This window comes from Petaurus breviceps, unplaced genomic scaffold (genome assembly GCF_028583685.1).
Source record: "Petaurus breviceps papuanus isolate PSGF00001 unplaced genomic scaffold, PetGlider_PUasm1.0 90769, whole genome shotgun sequence".
Lineage (NCBI taxonomy): Eukaryota > Metazoa > Chordata > Mammalia > Diprotodontia > Petauridae > Petaurus > Petaurus breviceps.
Genome location: NW_027187341.1, coordinates 12,165,336 through 12,181,824, shown reverse-complemented (window position 1 = coordinate 12,181,824; position 16,489 = coordinate 12,165,336). Strand labels below are relative to the sequence as shown.

Sequence of the window (16,489 nt, the reverse complement as noted above, 5' to 3'; positions counted from 1 at the left end):
GTTAGGAAGCTAACAGGTCTCTCAGGAGGTATTTGAACTCAGGTCTTCCTCACTCCAACTCCAACACCATCCACTTTAATGCCACCTAGCTGCCTTAATACTTGCTATTAACAGTAAATCTACCTTGGACTTGGCAGTCTCTTTTTACACTCTCCAAATTAAAAAATGGACTCTGATACTTTAATCTTAATTATAATTTAATCTCCATAAATAGCCATAGTAAAAGTAAAATGAGCAAATAGGTGCTTGCTACTTTTGAAATAAGCATAGACAGCTGAAATTACAGATGGATGGGTGTGGAAGAATTCTTCTGAAAAGATGGCTAGCAGAAGGCAGGAAAAATTATACTGGGCAAAGGAGTGGGAAGCAAATGACACCGGGAAAGAAGAAAAATAGACAAGAACGCTGGCACCTGTATGTTGAAAGAGACTTCTACATCACACTGTAGATTCACCCCTACTACCAGGCCTCCCACGAAAGATGACATCAGGTAAATATATTAGCAGTAATAGTGATGTTTTAGATTATCTCATCTGATCCCCACGACCGTCCTGTACCATGGATTGTACAGGTGCTATTATCTCCATTTTACAGATGAGGAAACTGAGGTTCATAGAAATGGTCCCTTACAGAGAGTTTAATCCAAGATCACACTCTGAACACAAATTTTGATGACCTTCCCCAAAGACTTTGTCTAGGCTTTTCAACCACAGGCTGGGCAGAAATTAAACTGGGGGGGGGCGGGGCGAAAAAAAAGGGGCAAACTAAGGGTTCTTGGGGTGATGATTCTCAGACTGAGCCCCTGAAAATAGTTAAGAGGTGGTTCATGCTATCTGATAAAGAAAGGAGGCAAGAGGCAGAGTAGACTAAATGAAATGAAAAGCCCACCCCTCCCCCTTTCACTTCTTTCCCCCCCACCCTTCCCGGTCTCCTCCCCTTTAAGGACACACACACACATTACCAACTACTCTTGGACACTAAAATTATCCAACATCCGTGTTTCATGTACGGCCAAATCCTGGACTAAGCTACAGCTTCATCTCCAGCGAAAGCCTCTAACACTAGGAGAGCTCAGTGCTTTTTGGAGGATGGTGACAAGGAAGGATACCTGACACCGATTCCAATTTACTCCTCGAGCTCCACGGCCGAGGTAGTGAGTGAGTGAGTGAGTGGTTGCTCTCAGGAAGCTGGAGAGATTCAGACAGATTTGAAGAGCAGTTTCAGACCAGAATGCCCGCTCATTCTCGCAGCCAAATTAACGTCCCACATAACCCAAGTTCCTATCACCCTTCCTCTTATTTTCCAAATGAAATTTTCAATAAGACAAGCAGTTTAGCATAATTGTATCACAGACTACTCGAGAGAAGGGGGGGGGGGGGAAATCCCAGCAATTTCCTGCCCATCAAGCTGGGGACGTATCCTCAAACTAAGCCTCGGACAAAGGGGCTACGGGAGAAGGGAAATATCACACTAACTGACCAGGAGGGACGAAGGAGGAAGCGCTGATATTGGGTGGGGGAGCAGCTGGGGACCTCATCTTCGGCCATTTCCTGAACGAAACCCGCTGCCCCGACCAGAGGAGGAGGAGGGAAGAAAGAAAGAAAGAAAAAAGGAAGAGGATCAAGGTAAGACGAGGCACGCGCTTGGCGGCGGGAGCTGGGGTGGGGGTGGGGGGCCTCGCCTGCGCATTGCACATCGTACCCACCAGTTCCTCCCATACCGGGCTGCGGGAGCTGTAAGAGGAATACACGTGCTGTGGCTCCATCACATCCAGCCGGCTCTGGTCCGCCGGCAGGGATCGCTACCTTGCCAGGGGCAGCCAATGCTTGCGTCCCGGCGAGGCGAGGCGCGGCGAGGCGAGGCGAGGCGAGCTGACCTGCGGGGATTGTGGCTGCTCTGGCCACTGCTCTGGACGTCGTTTCTTTCCCTGCTCTTCCTCCTGCTGCAGCTGTTGCTGCTGTTGCCGCTGCTGCCTCCGCCCGCCCGCCGTCTCCACCGGCTACCGTCCGGGACAAGTGACCCGCTTCCCTGGCTATTCGCTTTTCTTCCACTGAGCTGCTCTCTCCCCCCCCCCGCCCCCCCCCCCCCCACCCACCCCCTTCCCGTGCTTTCCCTTCTGTCCTGCTCCTCTTCTTCCTCCTCGAGGCTCCTCCAGCTCCCTCAGTCCTGCCGCCGCTGCCTCCCACGGACGGAGAATCCTCCTCCCCCTCCCTCCCTTTCCTCCTCCTCCCTCCCTCCCGGAGCTGGCTGCCAGGCTCGCGGGCTCCCCTCCCTCTCGCTCCTTCCTCCGGGGCTCCCGAGCCGCAGCGGCCTCCCGGAGTCACACGTGACCCTGCTGTCATTCCATATATGGCATGGAACCGAAAGCAACCCGCTCCACCGTCACTAGCGCCCGGGAAGCTACGCTGAGCTGTTGGGACAGGAGGGAGGAAGGCGAGGAGGGATCGCGCAGGACAGGCTTCCCCGCGGGGCAGCCAGCCTAGCGCGGCTGCCCCTTTTTTGCCACTGACCGGTTCGCTGATAGAACCCCGTAGGGACAGGACTTGGATCCTTTGGAGGAGCTGAAGGGGCTGAGACGCGAGATTCAGCTTGCCAAATAAGTATCGCCTCCTCCTCCCTCCCTTTCTTAGCCTCTCTTCAAGTGGGGTTCCCACTATACACTTCACTGGGTTTTAAAATCAGGTGAGGGTCACAATTTGAGAGTAGACAGTGTAATCTTTAGATGCCATCTTCTTTCTTCATTTTTTTTAGTCCTCTCCCAAATCAGGCACACAACTTACACCCAAACCAATCTCTTTTCAGTCTCTGAATTTAGCAGCTGCCCACCGCTGTTTCAGCTGCCTGCCTGTCCAAGCAAGTTGAGGATTATTCGAAATCATATTTGACATAAACCGGCTTAAACAGTGCATGGAAGATAATCGTCCCAAAGAGCTGCTAACGTGGTACTTCCTGGCCAAGCTGCTCCAGAGACATTTTATTCTTCAGGATGTCAAAGAGCTTGCATCTGTAAGAGGAGTTTATCTACAAGAGGGCAGTTCCTCTAGCATACAGTAATTTTGTAATGTTGTTACACCAGGGGTGTACTCTAAATGCACCAACTGACAATTTTCCTATTGTTCTAAGAGTTGTTAAGAGTCTGTAAGGAGCAGATTTACAAGACAGATAGTTCAGGCAAAAGTAACATTTTACTTGTCGGATCTTTTTAAAAGGATATTTTACCCCCAAATTATTACAATACCTGAAAACATAATGGTTTCACTGCCAGATCTTTAAACAGAGCTTGGAGGAGCCTTAGGGTCCCCTTAGAAGCCCCAAAAGGTACAGTGACTTGCTCAATGCCACACACCTATATGCTGTCAGAACCGGGCCCAGAATGGAGATCTCCTGACTCACAGTACAATATTTTGGAGGAGAGTTAACTAAGAAGAAAAAGGACACAGGTAAAAAGATGGAGTGGAGAAAAAGTGTGTAGTGGGCCCCAGTAGAGAGAGGCTAAAGCAATAGAAAGGGAATATTCCAATATTTTTTTAAACCCACCCCAATTCATATAGATGTATATGCGTATCCATATACACATGCTCAAAAAGTTGAAAGTTTTAAGAACAAGACAGGAAAATTACAACTTTCCAGTAGTCTACAAACCTTTGTGGAGGTGGGGATGGGGAAGAGCCTTAATGGAAAGTAACTTTATTAGTTAAAAGAGGCAACCTGTCCATGCCATGTTTTTCACAATATTCATAGATTTTGAAAAAACCTCAGAAATCATCTGGCCCAACCCTCTAATTTTATAGATAAGGAAACATTCAGAGAGATTAAGGGCCTTGTCCAAATTCATACAGGTGAAGGACAAGAATTTGAACTTAGGTTCCCCAACTTTAAACCCGATATTCTTTAAAGTGCACTATAATAAGAACTAGAGTTGTTTTTCATGATGAGTGTCATGGTCTTTCTTTTTCTTTCTTTCTTCCTTCTTTCCTCTCTTTCTTCCTCTTTCTTTCTTTCTACCTCTTTTGTTCTTCCTTCCTTCCTTCCTTCCTTTCGTTCTTCCTTCCTTTTTTTTTTTTTTTTTTTTTTGCTTTTTGGAGGGGGAAGGGCAGGGTAAGTGGGTTTAAGTGATTTGCCAAAGGTAAAATGGCTAGTAAATGTTACGTGTCTAAGGGTTAGGGTTAGTCTAAAGCTGGATTTGAATTCAGGTCCTCCTGACTCCACAGCTGGTGCTCTATTCACTGCACCACTTAGCCACCCCTCTGATGGTTTTTCTTACTAAATGTTTTACTATTGCTTCATGTGCAATATGTACTTAATTCTAGCTCCCACACTCTTTAAAAGATCTGTATCTCTTAAATTAATTCAACAAGCATTTATTGAGGAGAGGGGAGATACAAGTGTAGAGATAAGTAAATACAAGACAATTTAAAGAGGAAAAAAGTGCTAATCATTAAATGGGAGGAAGGAAAGGGGCAATCTGGTAAGGTTTTAGTAGGAAGTGACACCTAAACTGTACCTTGAAGGAAGCTAGGGAGAGTTGAAGTGAGAATGCATTACAAATATTGAGGATAATGTGAGTGAAAACGTAGAAATCAGAAATGGAATGACAAATTTAGGGAATAGTAAGTAGGTCAGTTTGACTGATATATAAAGAAGTCAAGAGAGGTAGGTTGGAGATAAGATTGAAGAGGCCTTTAAGTGCCAAGCTAAGGAATCTCTATTTTACCCTAGAAGCAATGGGAAACTCTTGAAGCTCCTTGGCCAGAAGAGGGACATAGACTTCTGCCTTAGAAAGATTATGCAGGAGCCAGTTGAAGAGTGGATTGGGGGCTGTTTTAGAGTGGAAGGCAAGAGACCTATTAGGAGGCTATTTCAATAGTCTAAGTAAGAGGTTATGTGTCTGAACTAGGATACTGATTATTAGATCCAAGCTTGTAGAGAGTCACTTGAATTAAAAAAGCAAATTATTAAATGCCTATTATGAGAGATGGCTCCCATAATAATAATATATAGCTCTCACAATAATAGAGGGATGGGGCAAGTTACATAGGAAATGAAGGTGATAAAAAAAAGATATAAGTAAAATTTTAAAATAAAATAAAAGTACTTATTATATACAACGATGAAAGGTATTCTGGGCTGGACCTGACTGGGTCAGTACCCTGGCATCTTATGTTTGATACTGGAACAAAATGAGATACTTGTAGGTGAATAAAAGGTGATTTACTTAGTGATAGAAAAAGGCTAGACACCCAGAACCCTTTTAGTGGATTAGCTGAATGATGCTCCCATCAAGTAACTGAGAATCCCTCCAGTTACTGTGGCTGCTTTGTATTCAGGAGAAAGTGGCCAACAAACTGAGAGTATAGACTATTGAGCCAACCAAATCCCTAGGAATGTCCTGACACCTTTTTAAGGAAAAACTAACCTAACCTGCATGGGGGGGGGGGGGGTGGATGAGCATGGGGAGAGGTTAGGACATTGTCCTTCCCACACAAGACTAAAAACCAAAGCAGTCCCTGCCCTAAAAGAACTTAATAGCCACTTTCCAAATGTGAGCTTATAATTATTGTACTACATGGTGATTAGGATCTTAGGATCTCAGAGGCCATGCTGCCCGATTCACACATGAACAAGGCTCCTCTTTACTACATTACAAATAAGCAGTCATTTGTCCTTAGCTCTTGAGGAACAACCCAATGCTTCCCAAGGCAGCCCATTCTACATTTAGATAGCTCTAACTGTTAGAAAGGTTTTTTTTTATGGCATTGAAGCTGAAATTTGCCTTTCTGCAATTTTGCAACTGCTAACTATCTAGAAATAAGAAGAAAAAAAGGATGCATTTGAGATACCAGAATTTTACAAACGACAGTAGAACCAAGAAAGGAGATAGTAGTAAGACCCATAACTTCAAATATCTATAGACAAATATCCAAAAGCCAAGCAATAAACAAAATGGACTAAGATTCCCAAAGTAAAGAGGTAAACTTACCTTCATAAGAATCAATGAGGCTTTGTTAAATAAAACCCATGACTGGACCGTGACTCTGGATGAGTGTTCTCTGGTCAAAAGAAAAAGGATAGGTAAAGTCATAGTGCTTTTCAGAATGAGATAAGGCAGGAATTTTTTTTTGTCTTGGCTATGAATATTTGTTACAAGGTTTTATTTTATTTTTCTTTAATGGCAGGATGTGGGAGAGAGAGAAAATAGATTTTTTTTGTTCACTGAAAAAATTAATTTTTAAAAGGATAAGTAAAGGTAGAAAGGAATATTAAGGTATACTCATGGAAGGAAATGTAGGAACCAGAAGGGGTAAACAATATGGAGAATACTGGGGTCAAGATCAAGGTAGGAAGAAGCAGAAGAGATTTTGAAATAGAAAGAGAAAATAGATAAGCAATTGAGGAAGATATTACAGATCTAGCACAGAGCTATAATAAAGTAGTGATGGGAAACTTCACTTATCCAGACATCTGTTGCAGTTTCTCTCTGCCAAAAGCAGGCCAGCTAATAACTTTTTGACTTGTATTAGTAATGATTACACCCTTGAAAAAGTAGATAAGCTAACAATGGGAAATTCTATTCTAGATTTGATTCTCACTAATAGGGATGAATTGGTTGTTGGTGTGAAAATGATGAGAACCCTCTTGAGAAATGACTATTCAGGAAATATGGGCATCATTTCATATGCATTCTAGATTTGGGAAAAGCAGATTTCTAAGAGTTAAAAGGAAAGATATGATTCCCAAGAACTAAAATTCTATAGGGAGGGATGGGAAATGCTCAAGAATGAGACTCTCTCAGAAGACACATAGGAAATAATTCAAGGGGGAAAATAGATTTGTCTTATAGGACCAATGGTGATTCACAGGGAATTTACTATTAAACTTAGATTATAAAAGGAAATATATAGAAAAAGGAAGCAACTGCAGGTAACAGAGATTGAGTACAAGAGCAAGCAAAGTCTTGTCAAACTAGTGTCCAAAGTGCTACAGCTTGGAATGAGCTGAGTCTAGTGAGGAAAGCTAAAGGCAATAAAGGATTGAGTTTTCCAAGTTATATTAGGAGCAAATGTGAGAGATAGTTATATTAGGAGAACAAGGGGATCAAAGACAGTATAGGATCTTTTATTGGAGTAGATGGGATGATGAAATCTGACACCAGAGAGAAGATAAAGTTGTTCAACTCTTGTTTTGCTTCTGTTTTCTCTGCCAAGGAAAATGACCTTTGTACTGGAAACAATCAAACAAAGACACCTAACAGGGAGTTGATATCCAAGATAAATGAGGACATAATAAGACTTCACTTAATTGCCCTTGATGAATTCAAGGCACCAGGCACAGGTGAATTACATCCTTTGGTACTAAAGGAACTAGTAGGTGTTGCTAAGCCATGGTCTTCGATATTGGAAAGATCAAGGAGAATTGGAGAGTCATAACAAGATTGGAGAAGGGAAAATGTAACAATTTTCAAAAAAAGGAGGGAAAACATAGTTTTTAAGCTATAGGCTAGTGAGTTTGGTCCTGGGAAAAGTCTAGAACAGGTCATTAAGGAGATGACTAATGAACTTCTAGAAAGAGAAGGTAGCATGGTTTTACCAACAACAGAGATGTAGTACGGCATAGTGCTTGGACTTGGAGTCAGGAAGACTTCAAATCTTACCTAACCCACTTATTAGTTGAGTGTCCCTGATTAAGTCACTTAACCTTGTGGGCTTCAATTTCTTAGTCAGTAAAAAAAATGAAGTGCTTGAACTAAATAGTCCCAAAAGTCCTTTCCAGATCTGTAATCTTATGTTACTCCAGGGCTCTCATTTCTTTCTTTCTTTTTTTTGACTCGTTTACTAAGCTAGTGAATAGGGAAGGATATTGTGGGTATGGTTTACCTAGATTTTTGCAAAGCTTCCTATAAAGTATCTCATTCTATTCTTTAGAGAAGATTGAGATATGTGGACTAGATGATAACACATTCAGACAGTTTCATAATGGATTAAGTGACTGAACTAAAAAAAATTGTTAATGGTTCAATATCAGCATAGGAGGAGTTCTCCAATATAATTCCCCAGGGATCTATTCTTTCTAACAATTTAATTAACGGTTTAAATAAAGGCATAGATGGCACGCTCATCAAATTTACAGATGACATAAAGCTGGAAGAATATCCAATGTAGGTAGATGAGAAAGCTAAAGCAACTCCATTTTGTTTGCAGTTCCTCTATCTTGCCCCTGACCCAGTTTACTGACCCAGTAAACCGCACCCCGTCCCTTCCCCCTACCTAGCTGTCTGTGATTTTCCTTACTGCTGGAACAGAAAGGACAATCCTATCTATTAGGTCTGGGTTAGGAGAGATGGCCAATTTGAAGAAGAGCCCTCCCTATTACTAACCCAGCAATAGGCTCTGTCCAATCAAGTGATACCACATACCCTATTCCTACCCTGCAAGCGACCAGCAACAGACTTTGTTTAATCCTGAGGTAGACCATACCCAATTCACCTCCTGCCTAAACTGAAACTTATATAAACTTTGTTCTTTTGTTCCTTCAGGGAGTCTCCTGCAGGGATGGGTGGGAATTCAATATTGGTTCCTACATTTTTTATTTGGGTTTGGTTCTAGTTTTTGTTTTGGTTCTGGTTTGTTCCAGCACCAACAATTTTATTCACACTAATAATATACAATGTAATAGATTCAGGATCCAAAAAGAAATCTCGAAAAGTTAGAGAATTGAGAGGACTCTTACTAAGATGAAATTCAGTAGGGATAAATGTGAAGTCTTATACTTGTGTATGAAAAATGTACTTCATAAGTACAAGACAGGGGGACTGTGGTTAGAGAATAGTCCTGAAAAACAGTCTGGAGGGGTTTAATGGACCACAAACTCAGTATGAGTCAGAAGTGTGATGTGAGAGACAGAAAAGCTAGTGTGGTCTTTAACTGCATTTAAGAAAGGCACAACACAGCCTCCAGGAATAGAGAAATGATAGTCCCACTATATGCTACACTTATCATACCTCATCTAAAGTATTGGGTTCCCTTTTGGACACCACGGTTTAAGAAGAATATTAATCAGGCGGAGAATATCCAGGGGATGGCAACATGTAAGGATTACTTGGCGGAACAAGTATGTCTAGCCTGGAGAAGAGAAGACTCGGGGGAGGGAGGGGACATAATGGTTGGTTTCAGGTATTTGAAGGGCTGCCATGTCAAAGAGAGAATTGGATTGTTTTGTTTGGTCCCAGAAGGCAGAACTGGGAACAAAGGGTGAAAGTCACAAAGAGGCGAAACTTCCTAACAAATAGATCTGTCCAAAAAATGGAATAGGATGCCTTAAGGGATGTTGGACTCTCACTCCTTGGAAGTATTGAAGCAGAAGATGGATGATAACCTGTCAGATGTTGTTATAGTGGGAATTCCTTTCCTGTGTGGATTAGACTAGAGAGCCATGGTATTCCCTTCCAACCTTAAAACTCTTACTTTTGTCACGTCTGAAAGATAGCAAGTATGCTATTTTGTTTGGAAGTGGAATGTGTGAAAGGGAATAATGTGAAATCAATTTGAAAAGATTAGTTGGAGCCAGATTGTGAAAGATTTGAAATTCCATAGGAGTTCACATTTTATAGGAGAGACAATAAGGAACCATTAATACTTCACACAATCATAGTTTTAGAGCTAAAAGGAGACTCAGAGGCTCCCTAGGTCAGCTTCTTCATTTTGTAGACAAGGAAACTGAAGACCATGGAGATTAAATAATGTGTCCAAAATTACTCAGGGAGCAAATGTGAGAGAGAAAATTTGAACCTAGGTTCTCTGACTCCAAATATAGGCAATATACATAATATAGTCAAACCAGTGCTTCTTTGGAAGGCCTCTATGTCAGAGTCCTTTAATATTTGTGTCATCTAAAATCTTAATAATTCCTTATTATAAAAATGGAGCAGCAGTTTTTGTCAATGAGTAGTTTGAACAAAAACAAGTGACCCCCATTAAGAACTCATTCTTCGACTGAAAACTGCTAGGAAACCTAAAAAGAAATCTAGCAAAAACTGAGGATGGACTGATACTTCACGACATATGCCAAGATGAGCTCTAAATAGATGTATGGCTTAGACATAAAGGGTGACATCATAAACAAATTTAAAAAGCAAGAAAGAAACTACTTTTTAGATTCATGGATGGGGATGCAGTTCTAGACCAAACAGGATAAAAATATTGTAGAAGATAAAATGAACAATTTTGATTACACAAAATTTAAAATGTTTTGCACCTACAATCCATACAGCCAAAATTAGAAAGGAAGCAAGTAACTGGAGGAAAAATCTTTGCAACAAGTTTTCTGATAAGGGTCTCATTTTAAGATATGTAAGGAATTGATCAAATTTGTAAGAATAAAAGCCCAATTGACAAATAGTCACAAGATGTGAATAAAGAGTTTTCTAAGGAAGAATCTATATAAAAATGCTCCAAATAACCAATAATTAGAGAAATGCAAATTAAAACAACTCTGAAGTCCCACCTCACACTCATGGACTTTTGATAAAGTTGACCCAAAAGGGGAAATGACAATTGTTAGAGGAGCTGCAAGAAAGCAGGCACATTAATACAATGTTGATTGAGCTATGAACCTCTCTTGCCACTTTGGAAAGCAATTTGGAACTACAGCCAAAGAATTACTAAACTGTGTATATATATAACCTTTGACCCAGAAATACCATTTCTAGGCCTATATCCCCAGAGACATCAAAGAAAGAGGAAAAGGACCAGTCTGTTCAAAAATATCTATAGTAGTTTTTTGTGTGTTAGCAAAGAACTGAAAACTTAAGGGGTCCCCATCAATTGAGGAATAGCTGAAAAAATATGGTTTGCGAAAATAATGCAATATGTTGTAATAAATTATGAAAGGGACAAGTTTCAGAAAGATCTGAAAAAACTTATATGAACTAATGCAGAGTGACATGAGCAGAACCAGAACAATGTGTATGATAACAAAAACAACACTATAAAGATGAATAGCTTTGAAAGATTTAACAACTGTGATCGATGCAAAGACCAACTACAATTCCACAGAATGGATGATAAAGCATGCTTCCTGCCTCCTGACAGAGAGGTGATAGACTTAGGGTGCAGGAGATATAGATATATTTTATGGCCAATGTGGTAACTTGGTTTTGCTAGATTTTGCATATTGGTTATAAGGGTTTTCTTTTTCCTTTTTTTTTTTCCAATGGAAGAAATGGAAAGGAGAGAAAATAGATTTTTGTTAATTAAAATAAACAAACAGAAAAATGCAAAGCAGCAAAGGGTAAAACAAGGATAGACAGACCTCTAGAGCACTCCCCTGGCAATTTCTTTCTAAGTTTACTTCAAGCCATTAATAGTAATTAAACCAGTTCTGATTGTACTTAACTCTATATACTATTGAATAACCAGAATCATATCATGTTGTCCACAAGGATAACATGAAAGAATTTTTACTTTTCTAGAATCTAGGTAAACTAAATCTACAGTGATCTTTTAATCCTCTTAATCTATCAACCTAGTAAACCTGACATAAAAGAAAATGTGGTTAATATGGCATGACCTGGTTGATGAAGCAGTGCTAACTCTACTCTTAATGCTCATTAACTATCCCTTAAATGCTATGTCTGAGACCTTTACCAACTGGGAAAGTCAAGTTCACTGGTATACAGTTTGCAGATCCCACTCTTTTGAAAATATAGCCATACTGTTTGGACAGAAATAATTTGAAATTTACATGTAAAATGGTAATTAATGTTACTTTACACAGTCAAAGCAAGCATTTCTAGCATTTACTGGCAAATAGGGAGGAAGAGAAGAAGGGATCTGGGCAGAGTAGGCAGGAAACTACTCTGAGGTCACTCTGAATACATTGAAAATGGAAGACCATCTGGGGCCTCAGTTTCCATGGAGGAAGTTTGCAGGAATAATGGAAGTGGAACATGGAATCATAAAAATTTTAAGTTGAAAGGAAACTTAGAGGCTATTTAGTCTAACTTTTAAACTAATTCTTTAACTCTCACTCCCTGGCTGGTGTTATTTATGAATTTTATTTGTGATTTCTTTTTTTCCCTAGTTTTTGATGAAATTGTTGAACAGCACCCAAAGCAGGATCCCATAGAAAGTCACTAGAGGGGGCGGCCAGGTAGCACAGCTAGTAAGAGTGCTGGCCCCAGTGTCGGATGACCTGGGGATCGAATCTGGGCTCAGACACTTAGCACCTACCCAGAAACACCTGGCTGTGTAACCTTGAGCAAGTTACTTAACCCCAATTGCTTAAAAAAAAAAAGTCACTAGAGACATGCCACTAGGTTGATGTTGATTCGTTAATCAATGTTCTTTGGGTATGGTTCAGAGGAACACAGATGAGCTTTATAGGGGACATTTAGTCTTCCTTTCAGCATATAGATGAAGAGAGTAAGGGCCAGAGAGATTTAACCCTGGTCTCATAAATAGCATAATGTCATAGTAATCCTGAAACAAAAGGTGAATACATTTCTGCAGCACTATAGTTCAAAAACACATAAATCAATTTAGAGTGTCTTTTATCTATTTACCAAATAAAACAGTACTCATCTTGGTGCACACCTGGTGAAGAACTGTCTTCCTAGAAACTGAGGACAACTCTCTCATTGAGGTCAGCTCATTGGGAGGTCAAGCTGTCTCCCAATCTTGATTTGATCCCTAATAAACTAAGAGAAATATCCTCTCTTAATTTGGTTAACAATAGCACATTCATTCTCCTTTATTTTGTTATTGATATGTATTGATATAGATCTTTAGGTTCATTAAGTATTCTATTCAAGAGAAGGATATGCAGGACCAAAGATCCTGTTATAATATTAATTCATAATTTTTATCCCACATCAGAGCTTTAGTGCTGTTGGTTTCTACCCCTGACTCCCAATTCAGCATTTTCCATTTCACCTCTAGCCAGGAATGTGAAGGTACACAATGTGGACATTGTTCTCCTTGTCTATCAGTCTAGTAACACTATCTAAAGTGCTTCCCTTTTCATGTGCTCACAAGCCATCTGTTCAACAATTCATTCTAGCACTTTGCCAAGGACCAAGCTTACTACTGTGTAGTTTCCAAAATCTCCCTTTTCTTCCTTTTTGAAAATTAGAACATTTTTCAATCTCCAATACTTTCCCCATTCTCCATACTTTCCCAAAGATTACCTAGATCAGTTCTTTTGTAAGAGGTCCTTAACGTGGAATCCAAGGAAAATTATACTTCATTTTCACTAACTTCTAACAAATTAAGCATTTCTTTCAATTTTGATATATCTTTAAAATGTTATTCTGAAAAGGGGCTATTGGTATCACTAGATTGCCAAAGGGGTCCATGACACACAAAAGGTTAAGAACCCCTAATCTATAGCTCTACCCTCTGGAAGAGAATCTGACCTGGCCTTGAAGGTCACTCAATAATAAAAAATAATTGATAAAACTGAAATTTACCAAGTGCTTTAAAATGCACAAAGTGTTCTTCAAATGTTACTTCCTTGATTTCTCACCAAACTCCGTGAGAAATAAACACAGGTATTATTATCTCCATTTTACAGAGGAAACTGAGGCTCAGAGAAGTTAACTGACTTACCTATGATCATTCACTCCATAAGGAGGGGGGGGGGTAGAATTTAAATGCAGGTTCATCAATCTTTCCACTATAAAATGCAATTTTACTCTAGCCTCACCTAACTCAGGTTTTGAATCCCTCAACCACATTTATTCTGGTGTTTCTAATCTGAAAGTAATTTTCCTTGACAGAGAAGATGGAAACAAATTTTAAGTTGTATAGTTCTACTTTTTAAATTTATCTGTTAATATTATGTCATCTACTTAAAATAATGTGACCATCTTTTTTCTTTTTCTTATTCATGTAATTTGATTCTCCACCAATGAGAAAATGCCCAGGCTCAAGCCTCATATACTTATGAGATGCCATCAAAAATTCTTTATATCATCTTTGGCATCTTTCACAAGAGTCAATTTAGTCGTTCATTAATTTATTCATTCAACAGCTACCTTTAGTTTCACAAAGCTTCCTTAAAGATGTATTCATTCCCACTCTTTTCTCTCAAATTTCATACTATTACCAGAATACACATGTCACACACACACACACCACACACGAGTCTTACACTGATTATGTTCCTCTGCTAAACCATTTTCAAGGATTCCTTTTTGCCTGTTGAACAGTTATCACAAATTATCACATCTTTGTACTCTATGTGCTAGTCAATTGTACAACCCTGTGTCTTTTGGATACATACTACAGTCTTATTGCTGTCTTCATAATTTACCCTATGCCTGGAATATCCTTCCATCTCCCTTGGCCTCTTGAGTTCCTACCTGTTCATCCATTAAAATTCAACTCTAATGCCAGGAAAATGTTAGCAAACTATTGATATTAGAGGTATAGGGAGAAGGTGATCACACAGGATGAATGCTCATGAGTAGTAGAACTAGAAGACTTTTCAGCCTCTCAGGATTACTGAGGGGAGCAGTAACAGATGAGAGGACCTTACCCACTAGTCCAAGTGTGAGTTAGGAGAGTAAGACCAGAGCTTATATTCTACAAAAGAAAAGCAGCTAATCAGAAAAAACCAACACAGCAACTAAGACATGAAGTATATAGAGTTGCAATCTCCCACCTCTCTATTTGGAGGAAGAAAATGTGCTTCATCAACAGTCTTCTGGAGCCAAGATTGTGTAAAATGTGTCAGCATAGTACCTGGAACATTGTAAACACTTGGCACATAGTACGCACTGAATAAATGTTTATTAAATAAATGTGTTTTCTTTCATTCGTGTCTTTTAGTGTTTTTTTTTTAAAGCATTACTTTTAAAGGGAATAGAATGAGTTTCTACATGATAGTAATAGTTACTGGATAATTCAACAGAAGATTGAGGGGAATTTAGAGTGATGGTCACCAGTATAACTTTATGTTTAGATAATTCTTTAATTTTTTTTTCTTTTTTGGAGGGGGGAAGGCAGGGCAATTGGGGTTAAGTGATTTGCCCAAGGTCAGACAGCTAGGAAGTGTTAAGTGTCTGAGGCTGGATTTGAACTCAGGTCCTCCTGACTCCAGGGTGGTGCTCTATGCACTGTGCCACCTAGCCACCCCAATTCTTTAATTTTTAAAATCTGCTTTTGTAACTACTCTATTTTATAACAAATTTAAATCATAAATATATCTTTATTATCCCTTAATAGTATATTTTTCTAATAAACAGATTAAAAGCTTTAAAATTTTTTCACCGCATATTTTTTCATTGGGCTATAACCAGTGACTTTAATTTACATATAACATAAAATGGTGGAACTACAAATAATGTATTCACTTCATGGTATTCAATATTTGCATTAATTAGGACCTAGCTGCTATAATCTTTCCCACTAAATATTAGTAATCTATCACCATTAATTAATCCCATTTTGTTTTTAAAATTTTGATTGATATATTTTATCACCTATTTATTTATCACATATTTAGCCACCTTTATGCCTCCATATAGAACAGCTCTTTGTAAGAAATAATAAATGAAAGACAGACAGACACAGAGAGAGACAGAGAGAGAGAGAGAGAGAGAGAGAGAGAGAGAGAGAGAGACAAGAGAGAGACAGAGAGAGAGAGGAGAGACAGACAGACAGAGACAGAGAGAGAGAAAGAGAGATAAGCCCCCTACTGCTTCAAAGAAAGGAGGGAATTGTCATTAATTTTAATTACGTTTTTCCTTAGATAGTTTAAGCAGAAAATTACCTTCAATTACTCGCTTCTAGCTCTGTCTTTAGATAGAAGGAATACTAGGCTTGGAGTTTCAAGGCTAGTATTTGGGTCTTGGTTTTGCCACTTTCTAGCTATGATAATCTAAAATTACTCAATCTCTGAGTCTCAATTTCTCCATCTCTAAAATGGGGATGATAGTATTTAGATTTGCCAGAGTTGCCATGAGGAAAATGGCTTGTAAATCTTAGAGTGATGTAGATGTAAGGGGGTAGGTATGCCCACCCATGTTTTCTTTTTTAACATCTCCCAGAAACTTGTGTGTTAGCTTAGTAAATATTCAGCATACCCAAAGGCATGAAAGGAGGAGAGAAATCTCATGGTGAAATAAGATATGGGCTGTAAAATGGAGGGACAAGTAGCTGAAGAGAGAAAGAGGAGAAGAAATAGTTGGAGATCTTTTTCTTTATCTGAGTCCAAACCATGTCTGTGTTAATGCTTCCAGGTAGAAGTAGCAGCTGGAGGCTCCATGATGGGACTGTGTTCTAGGGCCATGTTATAGGGGCCTAAATGTCACATATAAGTATGGGTTACTTGAATAAAAGCTCATCAAGGATATAGACTTTTTCAGTCTTCGTTAACATAACCTGCACAGTGTAGGTGCCTCATAAGTATTGGTCATTTAGTTTAACTATTATTATTATTAACCTCCTTAACCTCAAATTTTCCACTATAAAATAGGTTTAATAATACC

At 39.5% G+C, this 16,489-nt stretch overlaps 1 protein-coding gene across 7 annotated transcripts in view; it reads right to left on the bottom strand.

Annotated features, from left to right (window-relative positions):
• Positions 1-2,082, bottom strand: part of DGKH (diacylglycerol kinase eta) — a 239,064-nt gene extending 236,982 nt beyond the window's left edge. For 6 of the 7 annotated variants that reach the window (XM_069068656.1, XM_069068661.1, XM_069068662.1 and 3 more), the window contains exon 1: positions 1,706-2,082. In XM_069068656.1, coding sequence (XP_068924757.1) covers positions 1,706-1,765 — 60 coding nt within the window. In that variant the 5' untranslated portion in view covers positions 1,766-2,082. The remainder of the gene's footprint in view (positions 1-1,705) is intronic. The other variant, XM_069068658.1, reaches the window with a different exon arrangement.
• Positions 2,083-16,489: the final 14,407 nt, after the last annotated feature.